The sequence below is a fragment of the Musa acuminata genome, chromosome BXJ3-8, assembly GCF_036884655.1.
Source record: "Musa acuminata AAA Group cultivar baxijiao chromosome BXJ3-8, Cavendish_Baxijiao_AAA, whole genome shotgun sequence".
In the NCBI taxonomy this organism is placed as follows: domain Eukaryota; kingdom Viridiplantae; phylum Streptophyta; class Magnoliopsida; order Zingiberales; family Musaceae; genus Musa; species Musa acuminata.
The window spans coordinates 16,354,836-16,376,439 of record NC_088356.1 but is presented as its reverse complement, the minus strand read 5'-3'; the positions used below and the strand labels follow the sequence as shown (position 1 = coordinate 16,376,439).

Genomic DNA, 21,604 nt, shown 5'->3' with positions numbered 1-21,604 from the left:
TTGAATCCAATCTCCAACTCTATCACAAGAAATCTTTAATTTCAAGAATTTTGCACACAATTGGACTTTTTCTGCTTAATGCAATGCATAATTTATTCCACAAACACCAAAAATGTGGTGTCTACTGAAGCCATTTTGGCAGAGTTTTGGTTTATCTAGTTTAAGAAAATCTTGTACTATCCAGTACAGTACTTTAAGCAAGTTCAGTAACAGAAAGCATTATGTTTCGTTTCATTTCATGTAAATGTCGTCTAGGAAAAAGGATTTTTTTTTTGTAACAAATGCAAATGACCAATTAATATTATAAATAACATTCTACACTTATAAGTACTTATGTTACATGCAATGTAATCGTTGACTTTTTTATACATTGACAACTTTGGCAAAGTAGCAGCTCAGGTGTCAATTGTGTCAGTAACTGTTGGTTTCACTTTGAGAAAGGGATAGCCATAAAGAATAATGAAAAACCAAACAGTATGTCCCCTGTATTCCTCTATTAGTACATTTTCCTTTGCTTTTCTAAATTTCTATATTTTTTTTCTTTTTTTTCCTTGATCAGTAATATTCTCTTACCTACCTATGAAAGTTTAGAAGTACCATGCATCTAGAGTAGTCCTGCTTTTACCGGGAACCGAAGTTAGGAGGCAAACAATGATTTGACAAATAGTTGGCACCATATGCTAAATACACAGATAATCAGAGGAAAACCGAAAGTTCGGAGAAACAGAGAGACAGACAGACAAAGAGAGAGAGAGAGAGAGAGAGAGAGAGAGAGAGAGAGAGATCTTTCCAAAGCATTTTACATGTGGTTGTTAGGAAGTCTTTGTAGAAAAACTTCATCAGCACAGAAAAACTTCATCAGCGCTTAAGATGTGATCTAGCCAATCACAAGGCAGCATGAGCCTTGGGAAAGTCATGCTGGCTCTTACCGTATAGAGTGGAAGTAAGATCATGATGGCCATTGCTTTTAAGGCATGCAAAGAGAGTTTAAAAAGAGTTCTTATATCTTTCTGTTTCTCTTGCTGAGGTGTTTATAATCTTTTTTAGTACTTTTTCTTGTTGATCTTGTGATCTCAATCATCAGAACATTTTTCTTATATAGAACTCTTGTCAATTCAGAGAGAAAATAGTATCCTATTTCTCAAACAATAAATGTCTTCTATTAAAAGATGCAACCAACCACTAGGCTTAAGTCCAAAATGCATCTCATCAAAATAAGATTTATATGTTGACATTATTCTACAATATATAATAAATAAAGGTAAACAGAGTGTCTTTGAAGACTGATTGATGTTTTAACCATTTATATCCTACATTTGTCTGAATGATTTACTTCGTCTATCTCTTCAAGAAGCAAACAAGAGGCTCCACAAAATTTTACATAGATAATCATATAAAATTTTACATAGATAATCATATAAAATTTTACACAGATAATCATATAAAACTTTACATATTCTAGCATGCTAAGTTGCAATATTTATTACACATGCAAAATTTTCAAGGGAAAAAATCTTGTAACATACCATGCTAACATTTTTGTTGTATTTGACATTGAAACTCTATCTGAACAGCAGTCCACAAAGATAAACTTTGCCTTCAGAGAAAATTGTTTCAAGAATATTGTTTATCATCTCCTCCATTTAAGTCTTAGGTACTGTTATTTAAATTCAGTAAATCCACATCATCTCCCATTCTGTATGAACCTCCCCTAAAGTACCAACTCTTGTTGTGAAAACTTTTCCTTTTGGTACCATATCAATTTATAGATGCAAGCTGCTTATACCAATAGTTTGATAACCTAAAAGTTTCCTGGTTCTCTCCAAATCTTGAAAACCATAAGCATCTTGTCCCCATTCTTTGTAAATAATTATGTCAAGATACTATCCAAAGATTCATGTTCTTTTAACACAATCACAATGCTACTGAGACCAGAATTTTTTGTGATGGTACAAAATTGAAGTACTACCAGCAGTTACCAGTAGAGAAATTCTCACTTAACAAGTTTAAGAAGGGTAACATAGATGTCTATGCTACCAGCAGAATGACAAATCATATTTTCTTTACCAAATTGCAAAAAATTACGATATTGTACATTGCTATCCTCCAGATGGACATTGTACCGTCATCTAGTTTAGTCCTGTTATTGCTGTATATTGTGGCCAAGAAAGAAGCAAGGAAAGGGATAACTAGGGCCGGTCTCTGATGGGTCTCTAGACAGGCAAGCATTCAGAAAACCATCTTCACAAAGAATTAGTAGGTGCAAAATTTCAGTGGCCTCTAACCTAATGTCGAACTAGATTCTATACGACCAACATCCCAGCAGAACACTAACCAGCAAAACCGTAGTTTGCATGATTCATCTTGATAAAATACAAGAAGACACTGCCCTAACAATTATCAATCTGGAAGAAGCAAAAATATGCCACAATCCCGAAGGGTAAAAAGAAATAATGAAAGAACAAAAGAAGCATTTGAATGCTGAGAATCTGTGTAGAATAGGGAACTCGTGAACCTGCCCAACCACAGCGGCCAAGGGGAAGAACTGCCTTCCATATTCCGCGCTGTCGATGGGCTTCTGTTCCGTTGCGGAGACAGCACCGTTGCTGGAGTCGATCGTCGCGGCGGCCGAGGCGACGATGAAGCGGCGAGGGGACGGCCGGCCTGCGGCTGCCTTACGAGGGCAAACGGATCTCTTGGTAGAGGGGAGAAGAGGCCTGAAAGATGAAGGGAAGATGATGGACTTCGAGAGAATGAAAGAGGAGGCGGCGGCGGCAGCAGCAGCCATTTGTGAGCTCTGCTAGATAGAATGGCCGAATGAGTCACTGTTATCAGCCTCCTCTTATCTTGGTTTGTTCTCTCGCAGCCTCGGTCGCCTTTTCCCGGGCAACTCTCTTTTAGCTCTTCGTGACCAATGGCAGCACAACACGTCACGGACGAAAAATAGAATCGTTCCCTTCGAGCCGAGTCATAACAGAACCGTTTCATCGACCCGAATCGCCTCGGAGATGGGCCGGCGGATCAATCGTCCGGTTCGGATCGCAAGTTTAATACGATTTATAAAATATTATATGTTATATATAAAATAAAACAAAAAACAGATCATTTACTTTTTGATTTATTTCTTCGTTCTGTCATCTTTTATTCTTATTCACTTTCTTTGGATTTGTTGCTTATTTGATCCTTTTTGTTTTATTTTTGGTCTAAGGATACGTTTCTTATTTTCATCCACATAATGTTATTAATAAAATAGGTTTATTAAAAACAAAATTTCCAGTTGATCAACAAAAAAAAAAGTTTTCTTGATGGATTGAATGTAAAAACTTTTAGAATAGGAATATAATGTTCGGGTTTTAAATGGATATAATATCGAAAAACCATTCTTTATAGGGATACTTAATTGTTATTAATTGGGTGCAGTCAAGAGTTCCATATAATACAAAGTTATAAAGAGAGAAGAATCGAAAGGCTTGGTCAATTTTACGAAAACAATTTGTTATTTGGAACGCTATGGATATGCCTCCAAACAAAAACCGGTAGCAAAAGAGATATAACTTATAGTAAATGCCCAAGACACAGAAACAATTATCTTACATAGTTTTTAAGGCTAAAATGAAAGATATATCTAACTTTATCAGTGAACCACAAAAAATCATTTATCACCCAAGAGTGACCTAGGCATATCGATCTCCTTGGTATTGAAAGGTATCAAACCAAGAATAAAACTAATTGTCAAAATCGATATAAGTGTCTCTGCTCCCAAATGAGAAATATAGTGTTGAGAAATACATGTTAATCAATTTGATTAATACTATTGAATCTTAGATTTTGATGATGAAATCAATTGATAAAGTTATGATCTAATAAGCATTTGAGTGATGCAGGACTAATTTTGATCATACAAAAATAAATTGATTGAAGTAGGAAGAATCAGACTTTAGGCTTAAGAGCATCATATCATATATTGGATGTTGGGCCAGAGGATTGGTCGACGTATCGGAAGATAGACTTCATGCCATGAGTTCAAGCATTGAGCCAGAAGGATCGGGCATTGCGCTTGGAAGATCGGATGTTGTGGGAGGTCAAAATACCGATGGATCGGGCAGTACACCAAAGGATAGAATGATGCATCAAAGGTTCGGACAAAGGTAGCATGCAGCCTTGGTTGAGAGCACCACCTTGCTGCTCTCGGCCTAGCTAAAAGCTACAAGGAGCTCTCGACCATGGGGTGGCAACCCTTGTAGCAAAGTTTCCTAGCTACTAGGGGCACCCCTGGCTACTAGGGTTTCTTGGTCGTAGGGGTTACCTTGGTGGCCAAGACTCTTGGCTGCATGGGGCAAGTTGGCAACCTAGGTTTCCTGGCCGCCCATGCTAACCCTGTAGCTAGGGTTTCCTAGCTACATAGATAACCTTAGGGGCCAAGGATCTCTAACCGCCCAAGGCAGTCCTACAACCAGGGTTTCCTAACCGCATGAGGCACCCTAAGGTAGGGTATCCCAAAGGGCTACAAAATAATTAATTAAATAATTTAATTAATGATTATTATTATTATCTAGTAGTCTTACATGATGATGTATACATGTGATGTGTATAGATGATCATAGATCATGTAATGGGATGTATGTGTATTATGATTATTATTATTATTGGGGCCTACGAGTCTTTATTTTTTTTTTCTCATTTATTGTCGGGCTTGCATGCTTATGATTATATTGTAATTATATAAGGAGGTGCAACGAAAGCATAGAGGTGATAGTAGACCCACGAGGTCAAAACAGACGATCACGACATATGGAGATGCGCCGAGATATTGATGGAACCGACAAGGATGAGATGGACGATCATAATCAATGGAGATATACCGAAGCACACATAGATCATAATGTGAGTGATTGGGCCCATTGGCTCGAGCTTAATTACATTATGGTATGGTCTATGATCATCTAGTATGATTGCTCATATGATGTGTAATTTCTTGTATATTTACTAGATATGTATATATATTTGTATGCGATGTAGACATATATATATTAAATATGTATGTGTGTGATGTTAGGATCGGAGCGGCACTAAGAGGGGGGGGGTGAATTAGTGCAGCGGTAAAGTGTGATAAACTTTTGACGATTTAAACACTTTCGAATACTTCGTACGATAAAAGTAATGTTTTCGTTTGAAACCGTTTCGATTGTGTTTTAGCTTGAAGAGATAAGTAAGACGGAGACAAAGAAGTAGAGCATTAAAGTGCAAATGGTTTGTAGTAATGTAAATGACAATAAGTAAATGCAAACCAGAAATCACGCCGATTTTACAGTGGTTCGGTCAAATGACCTACATCCACTTGCGAGGCCCCTCTTCGATGAGGCTCCCACCTTCCACTAGCAAATCTCTTGAAATGGAAGGGCAAATACCCCTCTTACAACTTTTTACAAGCGGTTCACTCTCTTACAGATTTTCAGCAAGAAAGAAGGAGGTGAACACTAGCAAATTGAAAACAAGACTAGCAAAGACTTTTCTAAGACTTTTCTCTCAAACAATTGCTGCTCAAAAAGTTGTATTCTCAGCTGAGACTTGAGGGGTATTTATAGGCCTCAAGAGGATTCAAATTTGGGCTCCAAAAATTTGAATTCTCTTATGTTCCTGATGTTGGCGGTGCCACCGCCCAGCGCTCGGGTGCTGGGCGGTGCAACCGCCTAGCCCAGGAGGTGTCACCGCCCAGCCTAGGCGGTGCCACCGCCTAGGCCAATTCAGCTCACTGGTTGGGCTCCAAACTTGGCCCAAACTAGTCCGAACTCAGGCCCAATTGGCCCCTACTTGGGTTATAGGATTAACACCTAATCCTAACCCTAATTAATGTGCTAACTACGAATTTAAAGACATTTTCTAAGCTATTACAAAGTCCGTAAGTCAAGACTTCTTCCGGCGAGCTTCCGGCGAACTTCCGACGGTCTTCTGATAAACTCTCGGAAACCATTCTGCGGACTCCCGGCAAGCTCCTAGACTTCACGATTTGATCTTGGCGAGTTCTAACGAGCTTCTTCGGTAAGCTCCGATCTTTCTCGGTGAGCTCCGCGAACTTCCAACGAACCTTCCGGCGAGCTTCCGAAAAACCCTTCGGCAAGCTCCCTACTCATTCTCGGCTAGTTCCGGCAGCATTCCCGACGAACCTTCGGACTTCCGTCGAACTCTCGAATTGTTGAATCTCGTATTTTGATGATGAAACTCCTTGATATATGTTTATGATTTAATCTGCGTTTTGAGTGACGCAGGGTGCTTCGATCAGGATGAGACAATTAAAGCAGGAACATCATGTTGTGCCGGAGGAACATGTCAGAAGATTGGACGTCGGGCCGGTGGATCGGTCGACGTATTGACAGAAGGCTTTGGGTCGTGGACTCGGGCATCGGGCCAAGAAGAGCGGGTATTGTGCCAAGGATATCGGAGTTGCGGAGTCAACTGGCCGATTGGGCAATAGGCTGCAGGAAAGGACGATGCGCCGAAGAATCGGACGAAGCGTCGAGGGACCAATGACATGCCGGACAACTTGATTAATTGCTTAGGATTAATTGTCTCGATCGAAGTTTTTGTTTTTGTGTGTGCAGGATTAACTACGATGAAAGAAAGACAAGCAGCAGGAGTTGCGCCGGAGTCAAGTTCATGATCACATTGGGAGTTCGAGAGTTCGACGGAAGTTCGGACGGTCGTCGGAGGTTCTGCGAGAACAGATCCGAGAAGTCCAGAAGCTTGCCAAGCGAAGCTCGTCGGAACTTGCCAAGTGGATCGTCGCAAAGTCCAGGAGTTTGCCGGAAGTTCGCAGGAGCATCACCGAGGGTTCATCGGATGATCGACGGAAGTTCGCCGGAAACTCGGCGGAAGAAGCGATTGACGCACCGAAGCAAAGCTGCAGAAATTGTCTTAGATCTAATCGTAGTTAGCACGTTGATTAAGTTGGAAAATGGGAGGTGATCCCATTAACTTAATCTTGGGCCAATTGGGCCCGAATTCGGACTGGTTTGGGCCAAGTTTGGAGCCCAACCAGTGATCTGGAATAGTGCCAGGAGGTGCAACCGCCTAGGCCAGGAGGTGGCACCGCCTGGGCTAAGCCTCCCAGCGAGACTGGGCGGTGCAACCTCTCCAGCCGGGAGGTGGCATCGCCTGAGCTCAGTCTTCGAGCAAGACTGGGCGGTGCAACCTCCCTGGCAGAGAGGTGGCACCGCTTGAGCTCGGTCTTCGAGCTCTGCCAGGCGGTGCAACCTCTCCAGTCAGGAGGTGCAACCGCCTGATCCCGAAATTCCGGGATTTGATCGTTTTGAGCTCCAAATTTGAATTGGGTTGGGGCCTATAAATACCCCACCCATTCAGCACTGAGACAGCAAGAACTCAAGCCGAAATCTTGATCTTTTCAGTGGTTCTTAGAGCTCAAAACTGCTAGTTTTCCTCCTCCTTCTGTTCTTCAAGTTTGAGTTGTAAAGAGAGGAAAGAAAACATTTGTAAGGGTTGTCTCCTGAGCCCGTCAAAAGGAGTGAATCTGTAAGAGGGTAGTTGGCCTTCGCCTATTGAAGGAAGGCTCCTAGTTGACGTCGGTGACCTCGCCGGTGGAGGAAGCCAAAAGTGGAGTAGGTCAAGACTGACCGAACCACTCTAAATCTCTGGTTTGCGTTTATTTTGAGCACTTTATCATTACTGCAAACCTCCTACATAGCTACTGCTCTCTGCGCTTTTACGAACGAGTTCTGTGCAGTTTACGTTCACATCTTAATTCCATTTACAAACTGCACTCTGCTCTCTGCGCTTTTACGAACGAATTCTGTGCAGTTTACGTTTACGTCTTGATTCCATCTACAAACTGCAAACTGTCTCTCTGCGCTTTTACGAATGAGTTCTGTGCAGTTTACGTTCACGTCTTGATTTCATTTACAACTGCAAACTGTCTTCTGCGCTTTTACGAACAAGGTTCTGTGTAGTTTACGTTTACGTCTTGATTTCATTTAGACGCAAACTGCGTTTAGACGTAAACTACGCTTAGACGCAAACTGTGTTTAGACGTAAACTGCGCTTAGACGCAAACTGCGTTTAGACGCAAACTGCGTTTAGACGTAAATCTGCGTTTAGACGTAAATCTGCGTTTTAGACGTAAAACTGCGTTTAGACGTAAACTACGTTTAAACGTAAAACTACGTTTTAGACGTAAACTGAGTTTGGACGTAAATCTGCGTTTAGACGTAAATCTACGTTTAGACGTAAATCTGCGTTTAGACGTAAAACTGCGTTTAGACGCAAACTGCATTTAAACGTAAATTGTGTTTAGACGTAAACTACGTTTAGACGTAAACTGCACTTAGTCATAAGTTATCTTTGAGTCGGCTTTTGCTTCAAAACTGATTTTTATCGAACGAACGCAGCTTTTGTTTTTAATCGCTAAAAGATATCCGCTGCACTAATTCACTCCCCCCTCTTAGTGCTCTCGATCCTAACAATTGGTATCAGAGCGGGGTATTTCTCATTTCGGATTTACACCCGAGAGAAATGGCTCTTCAAGAGGGCTTTTCGGTCTTTCGTCCACCGTTCTTTAACGGATTGGACTACACTTATTGGAAAACTCGAATGAGAGTTTTCTTGATTTCTCTAAATCTGGATTTATGGAATATCGTTGAAAACGGTTTTCAACTTCCCTCTAAACCGACGAACGAATTGTCGGATTTGGAGAAGAAGTATTTCTCTTTAAACGCAAAGGCTATGAATGCCTTATTTTGTGCTTTGGACAAAAATGAGTTCAATCGGATTTCTACGTGCGAAACAGCTTTTGACATTTGGCGAACACTTGAAATCACGCACGAGGGAACTAGTAGAGTCAAAGACTCGAAAGTTAATATTTTACTGCATGATTTCGAGCTTTTTCATATGAAACCAAGCGAAACCGTTGTTGACATGTACACCCGTTTTACGGATGTCGTCAATGGTTTAAAATCACTTGGTAAAAGCTTTTCGGATTTTGAACTCGTTAACAAAGTTTTGCGCTCACTTTCTAAAACTTGGGATTCAAAAGTAACTGCTATTCAAGAATCGAAAAACTTGAACCAATTTCCACTTGAAGAACTAATTGGTTCATTGATCACATATGAAATGACGTGCAATGCACGTGAAGAACTTGAGAACCACCTTCCAAAGAACAGGAAGGATTTGGGACATAGAACATTTGAAGACCACTCGAGCATAAGCTCAAGTGATGGTGAACTTAAACTACAAATGAAACAAAAATTAAAAAGTAAAAAGAACGGAACTACTTGCTTTGAACGCAAGAAGAAGAACAAAAACTGGGATGAATCGAGCTCCTCCGAAGACGAGGAGAAAATCAACAAAGGCGAGGTGGCAAACTACGCCTTTACGCCTTTCGACGCTAAGGTAATCAAAATGCCTTTAATTTACTTCGAAATTACGTGATGTTCTTCATGATGCATTTTTCTTTTTCTTTAAATTTTCTTGAAAATTATATTTTTAATAATTTAATAATGTAAATGCAAAAATATGAAATAATGATATGGTTGCTATTACTGATAATGATATGGTTGCTATTACTGATGTTGATATGATTGCTATCATTGCTATATGCCCTGTATCAAGATATCAAACAAAAATTTGCATCATACGAGCTGATATCTTACCATGTGATGCAATGCTACACTTGCTAAAATATTCGAAATGTGTACATCATGCCCTGTATCAAGATATCAAACAAAATCTTGCTTCACACTTTTACGCATTGATATCTTACCATATGATGAAATGCTACAATTGATGAACACTTGAAATGTAATCCTCTATCTTATTGATTTTTTAATAAATCTATGCTTGTCATACATGAATTTATTGAACGTAATTTTGAGGATGATTTCAGATTTGACAAAAGCTTGATTCGTATTTACGACATAAGATACACTTTAAATATGAATCATGCATTAATGCTTCAATCATTTTCTATCTCTAGAGTTCTCGATTTTGATGAAATACAAGTGATAAATTCATTTATGATATCTTGTAAATCACTTGAGTTATGAATGAGTTTTTTTTATGATGTGTTAAAAGAATCACTTAAAAAGAAAATGCTTTTCCCATCTTATCGAGATTAATGATTTCATGATATTGTGTGAATCTCGAAATTGATTTTGATGAAATAGTAATAACATTATTCATGTTATGAATCTCAAAAATGATAATATGCTTCATGTGATAATATGAATACACGAAACACTTATGATATGATTTTTATACAATTCCGTGTATTCATAAAATATTTATCTCCTCATCCAATAACTTTTCTTGATATTCCTTATGAGATGAAATGAAATAATGCATGAAATACAAATGAGGAGTTATTGATCATGCATGGTAGGATATAATTTGACAAAATTGATACCATCATGATATGAAACATTTATGATTTGCAATTATGCATGCAATACTTGTGCTTTCTAATTATGATGTGATGTATTGCATATGATGTAAATCATGATGAGTGCTAAGTTACACATTTTGAGAAGAAATTGCTATATTGAAACATTAATGTAATTATGAATGATGATATGATATTATGCATGTAATACTTCAACTTATGATAATGCAATGATAAAATATTCATGATGAAAAATTGTCTTGACATTCATAACTTGATTATTCATCCTTTGTCATGATTTTGAAATCGTTGTAAAAGGAAAAAGAACTACAAAACTGTATTCTTCCTTTCTTTTTGACAATGACAAAGGGGGAGATAGCTAGCTTGCACAAGTCAAGAAGATGCAAAAACTTGATTGCTAGCTTGCCTATCTTAAGTAGCAAAGATTGCTAACTTGCTTATTTCAAGAAGCAAAAGTTGTCTTCTTGAACATCACCATCTTGAATATCTCAAGAAGCAAGACTTGCAACCTGCACATTACAATAGGAAGCAATAATCATGAGCCTACACAAGAAAGTTATCTTGCATTTGCTTTCGAAATTTTTGCTAGCCTGTATAGTGCGAAACTTGTATATCGTAAAAATTGCTAGCTTGTAGTCTAAAGAGAAGCGAAAAGTTGCTATCTCAAAAGAAGCATATGTGCTATCTTGCCTATCTCAAGAGGCAAAAATGCTAACTTGCACATCTAGCAAAACTTGACAAATTTGCATATTTCAAGAAGCAAGAGTTGCCTTCTTGAACATCTCTAATTTGCTAGCTTGCATGATATAGAACTTGCTAACTTGAACATCTCTAATTTTCATACCAAGTGCTATCTTGTATGCTATAAAACTTGCATATCTAAAACTTGATAGCTTGAATATTCTAAGCATGATTCAAAACTTGCTATATTTTCTAGCAAAATTGCATGATGATAAAACTTGATAATATGTTTTTCATGCAATAAGTTGAACCAATATCACAAACACTTGATTGTGATACTTCTCCTTTTTGTTGATGACAAAGGGGGAGAAGTATGTTGATGACATGACATGTGATGCATAAGTTTATGCATATGTTCATGTTGACGTGTTGCAAGTATTCATGATGAATATTGCAATGACTTGAATTCAGTTTGAATTCAAGGTTCTATCAATATGGCATATTGATAGGGGGAGTTTGTTTAAACTCTGGGAGTTAAGGTTAACTCCGATTATGATGACATGTTGCTTAGATTTTTGAATCTAAGAGTTTCTATCAATAAGGTATATTGATAGGGGGAGTTTGTTTCAACTCCGGGAGTTAAGTTTAACTCCATCATCAAGTAGTTGTCATCATCAAAAAGGGGGAGATTGTTGAATCTCGTATTTTGATGATGAAACTCCTTGATATATGTTTATGATTTAATCTGTGTTTTGAGTGACGCAGGGTTCTTCGATCAGGATGAGACAATTAAAGCAGGAACATCATGTTGTGCCGGAGGAACATGTCAGAAGATTGGACGTCGGGCCGGTGGATCGGTCGACGTATCGACAGAAGGCTTCGGGTCGTGGACTCGGGCATCGGGCCAAGAAGAGCGGGTATTGTGCCAAGGATATCGGAGTTGCGGAGTCAACTGGCCGATTGGGCAATAGGCTGCAGGAAAGGACAATGCGTCGAAGAATCGGACGAAGCGTCGAGGGACCAATGACATGCCGGACAACTTGATTAATTGCTTAGGATTAATTGTCTCGATCGAAGTTTTTGTTTTTGTGTGTGCAGGATTAACTATGATGAAAGAAAGACAAGCAGCAGGAGTTGCGCCGGAGTCAAGTTCATGATCACATTGGGAGTTCGAGAGTTCGACGGAAGTTCGGACGGTCGTCGGAGGTTCTGCGAGAACAGATCCGAGAAGTCCAGAAGCTTGCCAAGCGAAGCTCGTCGGAACTTGCCAAGTGGATCGTCGCAAAGTCCAGGAGTTTGTCGGAAGTCCGTAGGAGCATCACCGAGGGTTCATCGGATGATCGACGGAAGTTCGCCGGAAACTCGGCGGAAGAAGCGATTGACGCACCGAAGCAAAGCTGCAGAAATTGTCTTAGATCTAATCGTAGTTAGCACGTTGATTAAGTTGGAAAATGGGAGGTGATCCCATTAACTTAATCTTGGGCCAATTGGGCCCGAATTCGGACTGGTTTGGGCCAAGTTTGGAGCCCAACCAGTGATTTGGAATAGTGCCAGGAGGTGCAACCGCCTAGGCCAGGAGGTGGCACCGCCTGGGCTAAGCCTCCCAGCGAGACTGGGCGGTGCAACCTCTCCAGCCGGGAGGTGGCACCGCCTGAGCTTAGTCTTCGAGCAAGACTGGGCGGTGCAACCTCCCTGACAGAGAGGTGGCACTGCCTGAGCTCAGTCTTCGAGCAAGACTGGGCGGTGCAACCTCCCTGGCAGAGAGGTGGCACCGCCTGAGCTCGGTCTTCGAGCTCTGCCAGGCGGTGCAACCTCTCCAGTCAGGAGGTGCAACCGCCTGATCCTAGAATTCCGGGATTTGATCGTTTTGAGCTCCAAATTTGAATTGGGTTGGGGCCTATAAATACCCCACCCATTCAGCACTGAGACAGCAAGAACTCAAGCCGAAATCTTGATCTTTTCAGTGGTTCTTAGAGCTCAAAACTACTAGTTTTCCTCCTCCTTCTGTTCTTCAAGTTTGAGTTGTAAAGAGAGGAAAGAAAACATTTGTAAGGGTTGTCTCCTGAGCCCGTCAAAAGGAGTGAATCTGTAAGAGGGTAGTTGGCCTTCGCCTATTGAAGGAAGGCTCCTAGTTGACGTCGGTGACCTCGCCGGTGGAGGAAGCCAAAAGTGGAGTAGGTCAAGACTGACCGAACCACTCTAAATCTCTGGTTTGCGTTTATTTTGAGCACTTTATCATTACTGCAAACCTCCTACATAGCTACTGCTCTCTGCGCTTTTACGAACGAGTTCTGTGCAGTTTACGTTCACATCTTAATTCCATTTACAAACTGCAAACTGCTCTCTGCGCTTTTACGAACGAATTCTGTGCAGTTTACGTTTACGTCTTGATTCCATCTACAAACTGCAAACTGTCTCTCTGCGCTTTTACGAATGAGTTCTGTGCAGTTTACATTCACGTCTTGATTTCATTTACAACTGCAAACTGTCTTCTGCGCTTTTACGAACAAGGTTCTGTGTAGTTTACGTTTACGTCTTGATTTCATTTAGACGCAAACTGCGTTTAGACGTAAACTGCGCTTAGACGCAAACTGTGTTTAGACGCAAACTGCGCTTAGACGCAAACTGCGTTTAGACGCAAACTGCGTTTAGACGTAAATCTGTGTTTAGGCGTAAATCTACGTTTTAGACGTAAAACTGCGTTTAGACGTAAACTACGTTTAAACGTAAAACTGCGTTTTAGACGTAAACTGAGTTTGGACGTAAATCTGCGTTAGACGTAAATCTACGTTTAGACGTAAATCTGCGTTTAGACGTAAAACTGCGTTTAGACGCAAACTGCATTTAAACGTAAATTGTGTTTAGACGTAAACTACGTTTAGACGTAAACTGCACTTAGTCATAAGTTATCTTTGAGTCGGCTTTTGCTTCAAAACTGATTTTTATCGAACGAACGCAGCTTTTGTTTTTAATCGCTAAAAGATATCCGCTGCACTAATTCACCTCCCCCTCTTAGTGCTCTCGATCCTAACACGAACTCCCAACGAATCCTTCGCGCTTGACTCCAACACTTTGTTTCGCTTTATGTCTTCATCGTTATCGTAGTTAATCCTTCACACACAAACGAAAACTCAACTCCGATCTAGACAATTATTACAATGCGAATTGACATTCTGTTGCCCGGCACGTCATTGGTTGGCGCTTCGTCCGATTCTTCGGTGCATCGTCCTCTCTTGCAGCTTGTTGCCCAATCGGCGGTTGACCTCCACAACCCCGATATCCTTGGCGTAATTTCGCTCTCCTTGGTCCGATGCCCGACGTCCGAAGCCTTCTGCCATCCAATATCCTAACGTGATCTCCTCCGGCACAACGTCAATTCCTCCTGCCTTAATTGTCTAATTCTGATCGAGTAGACCTGCATAACTCAAAATGCAGTTAAACATAAACATAATTATCAATTGGTTTCATCATCAAAATATGAGATTCAACATGTGACACGTCATAGTGTTAGGATCGAGAGCACTAAGAGGGGGGGGGTGAATTAGTGCAGCGGAAATTTTACAGTGATTAAAACCGAAAGCTGCGTTCGTTCGATAGAAACTATTATGATGCAAAAGCTGATTCACAGTTTATATTTAAGTGCAGTTTGCGTCTAAGCGCAGATTGCGTCTAAGCGCAGTTTGCGTCTAAACACAGTTTGCGTCTAAGCGCAGTTTTGCGTCTAAGCGCAGTTTGCGTCTAAACACAGTTTGCGTCTAAGCGCAGTTTTGCGTCTAAGCGCAGTTTGCGTCTAAACGCAGATTTACGTCTAAGCTCAGATTGTGTTTAAGCGCAGTTTGCGTCTGAGCGCAGTTTACGTCTAAGATCAGATTGCGTCTGAGCGCAGTGCAGTTTGCGTCTAAACGCAGTTTTACGTCTAAACACAGTTTTACGTCTAAACGTAGTTTTACGTCTAAACGCAGTTTGTGTCTAAACGCAGTTTTACGTCTAAACGTAGTTTTACGTTCAAAAGTAGTTTACGTCTAAAACATAGTTTTACGTCTAAGCAGAATCAAGACGTAAACGTAAACTGCAAAGAAACTTGTTCGCAGAAATCAGTTTGCAGTTATAAACAGAATCAAGACGTAAACATAAACTGCAAAGAAACTCGTTCGCAGAAATCAGTTTGCAGTTATAAACAGAATCAAGACGTAAACGTAAACTGCACAGAACCTTGTTCGTAAAAGCGCAGAAGACAGTTTGCAGTTGTAAATGAAATCAAGACGTAAACGTAAACTGCACAGAACCTTGTTCGTAAAAGCACAGAAGACAGTTTGCAGTTGTAAATGAAATCAAGACGTAAACGTAAACTGCACAGAATTCGTTCGTAAAAGCGCAGAGAGCAGAGGCTAAGTAGGAGGTTTGCAGTAATGATAAAGTGCTCAGAATAAACGCAAACCAGAGATTTAGAGTGGTTCGGTCAGTCTTGACCTACTCCACTTTTGGCTTCCTCCACCGATGAGGTCACCGACGTCAACTAGAAGCCTTCCTTCAATAGGCGAAGGCCAACTACCCTCTTACAGATTCACTCCTTTTGATGGGCTTAGGAGACAACCCTTACAAATGTTTTCTCTCCTCACTTTACAACTCAAACTTGAAGAATAGAAGGAGGAGGAAAACTAGCAGTTTTGAGCTCTAAGAACCACTGAAAAGATCAAGATTTCGGCTTGAGTTCTTGCTTTTTCAGTGCTGAATGGGTGGGGTATTTATAGGCCCCAACCCAATTCAAATTTGGAGCTCAAAACAATCAAATCCCGGAATTCCGGGATCAGGCGGTTGCACCTCCTGACTGGAGAGGTTGCACCGCCTGGCAGAGCTCGAAGACTGAGCCTCTGGGCGGTGCCACCTCTTGACAGAGGCGGTTGCACCTCTCTGCCAGAGCTCGAAGACTGAGCTCAGGCGGTGCCACCTCTCTGTCAGGGAGGTTGCACCGCCCAGTCTTGCTCGAAGACTGAGCTCAGGCGGTGCCACCTCCCGGCTGGGGCGGTTGCACCTCCCAGCCTCGTTGGAAGACTTAGCCTGGGCGGTGCTACCTCTTGGCCTGGGCGGTTGCACCTCTTTCACTATTTCAGCTCACTTGGTTTGGCTCCAAACTTGGTCCAAACCAGTCCGAACTTGGGCCTAATTGGCCCCTACTTGGGTTATAGGATTAACACCTAATCCTAACCCTAATTAACGTGCTAACTATGATTTTAAAGACATTTTCTAAGCTATTACAAAGTCCGCAAGTCAAGACTTCTTCTAGCGAGCTTTCGGCAAACTTCCGGCGGTCTTCCGATGAACTCTCGGAAACCATTCTGCGGACTCCTGGCAAGCTCCTAGACTTCATGATTTGTTCTTAGCGAGTTCCAACGAGCTTCTTCGGCAAGCTCCGATCTTTCTCGGCGAGCTCCGCGAACTCCCAACGAACCTTCGGACTTCCGTCGAACTCTCGAACTCGCAACAAATCCTTCGCGCTTGACTCCGACACTTTGTTTCGCTTTATGTCTTCATCGTTATCATAGTTAATCCTGCACAATTAAAGAAAAACTTCGATCGAGACAATTAATCCTAAGCAATTAACCAAGTTGTCCGGCATGTCATTGGTCCCTCGACGCTTCGTCCGATTCTTCGGCGCATCGTCCTTTCCTGCAGCCTATTGCCCAATCGGCCAGTTGACTCCGCAACTCCGATATCCTTGGCACAATACCCGCTCTTCTTGGCCCGATGCCCGAGTCCACGGCCCGAAGCCTTCTGTCGATACGTCGACCGATCCACCGGCCCGACGTCCAATCTTCTGACATGTTCCTTCGGCACAACATGATTTTCCTGCTTTAATTGTCTCATCCTGATCGAAGCACCCTGCGTCACTCAAAACGCATATTAAATCATAAACATATATCAAGTAGTTTCATCATCAAAATACGAGATTCAACACATAGGAGACCGAATCAAAATCTCCTCTCTCGATAATATTAAGTCGGTAAATGTGAAACAATTAAAATGACCCATGTGGCCTTTCATCGTTATAGAGAGAAATCGATTCCCGATATAGGTTGAGTTGATCGAGTCTCTCGAGGCTCAGTTATATCATAATTTGATATCTTGCCTATCACATAAAGATGTTACTAATAATTTGAGGACGTGGTATGCTTGGTCGAGTCCCTCGAGGGCATATCATTGAATCAGACTTATCTTATAACGATGGTGATGACTTAACTGAACATCATGGTTGGTCGAGTCTCTTAAGGCCATGGTAGTTCGGAGGTTGAATATGATGGGAATCATAAAGATTATGATCGACAAGAGTTGCCTAGCTTTTTAGGCTTAGCATGTTGGTCGTGTCTCTCAAAGTTATGTTAAGATATTAATTAGATCCCGATCCCCACTAGAGATTCGTTGGGTGTCTCCGATTCATATACCGGAGAGAGTTGTGTGTTTCATAAGAAAATAATGGGAGTATATTAAGATAAAAGTTCATATCTTGATTGTTTACTTTTTACAAAGTCTGCATATTATTTATTTATGCTCCATGTTTATTTTCAGAAAATGTTGCTTTTAAATCTCTTACATGACATCTTTGATGTCAACCATCATATTGGTCCAAATTATACGAATTGGCTTCTCAACCTAAGAATTATTCTCATAATAGAGAAGATCACGTATGTCTTTAATATAGTGATTGTTAGGATCAAGAGCACTAAGAGGGGGGGGGGGTGAATTAGTGCAGCGGAAATCTTTCTACGATTAAAACTGCGTTCGTACGATAAAAGTGATTTCGGTGTGAAAGCCGATTCTAAGATTACTTTAACTTAAGATCAAGCGAGATGACGTTAAAATAAATCTATGAAGGCAGTTTGCAATTATGATGGAAATCAGAATATAAGCGCAAACTGAAATACGACGTTCGTACGATAAAAGCGATTTCGGTATGAAAGCCGATTCGTAAACCACTTTAACTTGAGATGAAGCGAGATGCAGTTAAAGCAAAGATATAAAGGCAGTTTGCAGTTATGATGGAAATCAGAACGTAAGCGCAAACTGAAATATGATGTTCGTACGATAAAACTGATTTGCATCTAAACGCCGATTCGGAAAGCACTAAACTTTGAAACACGTTCGTAAAAGCACAGAAGGCAGTAAGCTATTGAGGAGGTTTGTAGTAAAGATAAGATGCTCAAAGTAAATACAAACCGAGATTTAGAGTGGTTCGGTCAATCTTGACCTACTCCACTTTTGGCTTCCTCCACCGACGAGGTCACCGACGTCAACTAGAGGCCTTCCTTCAATAGGCGAAGGCCAACCACCCTTTTACAGTTTCACTCCTTTTGATGGGCTTAGGAGACAACCCTTACAGAATTTCCTTTCCTCTCTTAACATATTAGAACTTGGAAGAAAAGAGGAAGAAGAACTTTCAACTCATACAACACTTTTGAGCTCTAAAAATCATAAAGTAAAATCAGAATTTCGGTGGTTTCTAGGTGCCCTTTCAGTGCTGAAAGGGTGGGGTATTTATAGGCCCCAACCCAGTTTGAATTTGGAGCTTAAAGCTGTCAATTCCCGGAATTTCGGGATCTGGCGGTTGCACCGCCTGACTGAGGCGGTTGCACCGCTTGACTGAGGCGGTTGCACCGCCTGGCAGAGCTCGATGACTGAGCCTCTGGGCGGTGCCACCTCCTGTCAGGGGCGGTTGCACCTCCTGCCATAGCTCGAAGACTGAACTCAAGCGGTGCCACCGCTTGACTGAGGCGGTTGCACCGCTCAGCCAAAGCTCGGAGACCGAGCCCAGACGGTGCCACCTCCTGTCAGGGGCGGTTGCACCTCCTGCCAGAGCTCGAAGACTGAGCTCAGGCGGTGCCACCGCCTGGCAGAAATCAGGGTCCGAATGGGTTGATCCATTCGACCCAATTTGGGTTTTTCAAGGGCCCAATTGCCCCAAGATTAAGTTAATGGGATCACCTCCCATTTTCAACTTAATCATTGTGCTAACTACGATATTTCCTAAGACATTTGCTGCAACTTGCTCCGGTGCGTCAATCGCTTCTTTCGGCGAGCTTCCGACGAACTTCCGTCGATCATCCGATGAACCTTCGGTGATGCTCCTGCGGACTTCTGGCAAACTCCTGGACTTGCGATGATCCACTTGGCGAGTTTCGACGAGCTTCTTTGGCAAGCTCATGGACTTCTCGGATTTGTTCCCGCAGAACCTCCGACGATTGTCCAAACTTCTGTCGAACTCTCGAACTCCCAATGTGATCATTGTCTTGACTCCGGCGTAACTCCTGCTGCATATCTTATTTTCATCGTAGTTAATCCTGCACACTTATCTCAACATATAGATTAGATAACAAATGACAATTGACTTCATCATCAAAATACGAGATTCAACAGTGATATCTACACCCAAGGAGGGGCAAGCGAGGATGAGATCACTTGTTATGTGAAGTATATATATGACTTTATTCTTGTTCAGTGTTATATGTGGGGCTCCATGACTCCCGAGTTACAGAGACAACATGAAAAGATGGATGTTAGATCTATTCTCCTACATTTTCATAAATTATTTGAAGAATAGGGAAAGACTCAACAATATAAGATATTCAATAGTCTTTTCCACGCTACGATGACTAAGGGGACACCAGTTCAGAACCATGTCCTTAAGATGATTGAGTGGATGGACAAACTCACAGGTCTAGGAATGGTCATAGTGGATAACCTATGTGTTGATCTTGTGCTTTAGTCCCTACGAGATTTCTTTTCTCAATTCATTAAGAATTTTAATATGAACAAGCTTGAGGTGACTCTCATGAACTCCTCAATATGTTGAGGGAGGCCGAGATCACTATCAAAAAAGAGAAGCCAATTCTCTATGCTAGTTAGATTATAAAGAAAAGAAAGGTAGAAAAGTCCCTTAAGAAGGGCAAGGGCAAAGGTAAACCGGGTAAAGCAAAGGTTGCTAAGAAGGACTCGACAAAGGACAAAGGCCAGTGCTTCCACTATGGTAAAGACAAGTACTGAAAGAGGAACTACAAAGAGTACCTTACAGAGAAGGTGAACCAGAATCTTGAAGAAGCTTCAAGTATATTCATGATCAGTCTCCATTTGTTAGATTCTTATAATAATACATAGGTATTGGATACCGGTAGCGCTTATCATATCTGTAATTCGTTGCAGGTTCTAGAAAAACCTAGAAGATTAGCGAGAAGTGAGATGAACCTTAAGATAGGTAATGAAGCAAAAGTTACTGTAGTGGCTATTGGTAAGATCACCATACATCTACTTAGTGGAGCTATTATTGCATTAAATGCATGCTATTTTATTTCTTTTATTATCAAAAAATATTATTTACATAAATTAGTGGATATAAATTAGTTTTTTAGAATAATAATTATTTAATATTATTAGATGATAAGATCATCACGAGAGGAACATTGCATAATTGTTTGTTTATGCTAAACACTACTCTATGTTGAATCTCGGATTTTGATGATAAAATCAATTGATGGGTTAATTGATCTAATCCATATTATTGAGTTAAGTGTGCAGGAGTAACTACGATAACCAGAAAACACAAAGCAAGAATACTGGAGTCAAGTTCGATGGACGTTTAAGAGTCCGAAGAATCGTCGGAGATGCTGCCGGAACCAACCGAGAAGAAATCGGGAACCTGTCGGAATTTTCAGAAGTTCGCCGAAGAGATTGTCGGAGGTTCACGGAGATCACCGAGAAGGCTCGGCTACTCGTTAAAGTCATCACAAGTTCGGGAGCTTGTTGGGAGTCCGTTGGAAGAAGTTCGTCGGAAAGCTCGCCGGAACAAGACTCGACGTTCGCAGTTGAAAACTTGCTTAGGATGTGTTTTGTTATGTAGTTCACTTGTAATTAGGATTAGGATTAAGAGATAATCCTATATCCTGGTTAGGGGCCAACTGGGCCCAAAATTAGACTTGGTTTGGGCTAAATTTGAAGCCCAACAAGTGAACCGAAGGGTTTGGCTGTGGCACCGCCCAGCACTGTCAATGTCTGACAGTGACAAGCGGTGGCACCGCCACTAACAGGCGGTGGCACCGCCAGCATCGGGAACCCAAAGAGAATTCAAATTTTGGAGCCCAAATTTGAATCCTCTTGAGGCCTATAAATACCCCTCAAATCTCAGTTGAGATTACAACTTTTTGAGCAGCAATTGTTTGAGAGAAAGGCCTTAGAAAAGTCTTAGCTAGTCTTGTTTTCAATTTGCTAGTGTTCACCTCCTTCTTTCTTGCTGAAAATTTGTAAGAGAATGAACCGCTTGTAAAAAGTTGTAAGAGGGGTATTCACCCTTCCCTTTCAAGAGATTTGCTAGTGGAAGATGGGAGCCTCATCGAAGAGGGGCCTCACAAGTGGATGTAGGTCACTTGACCGAACCACTTTAAAAACGGCGTAATCTCTGGTTTGCATTTCATTACTGCTATTTACATTACTGCAAACCTTCTTACTTGCTTTATTGCCTCATTACATTTG

General features: G+C 41.2%; 1 protein-coding gene across 3 annotated transcripts in view; it reads right to left on the bottom strand.

Moving 5' to 3' along the window:
• LOC135645815 (magnesium-chelatase subunit ChlD, chloroplastic-like) overlaps nucleotides 1-2,868 on the bottom strand; it is a 39,648-nt gene extending 36,780 nt beyond the window's left edge. For 2 of the 3 annotated variants that reach the window (XM_065164582.1, XM_065164584.1), the window contains exon 1: nucleotides 2,516-2,868. In XM_065164582.1, the coding sequence (XP_065020654.1) occupies nucleotides 2,516-2,788 (273 nt within the window). In that variant the 5' untranslated portion in view covers nucleotides 2,789-2,868. The remainder of the gene's footprint in view (nucleotides 1-2,515) is intronic. The other variant, XM_065164583.1, reaches the window with a different exon arrangement.
• Between the last annotated feature and the right edge of the window lie 18,736 nt (nucleotides 2,869-21,604).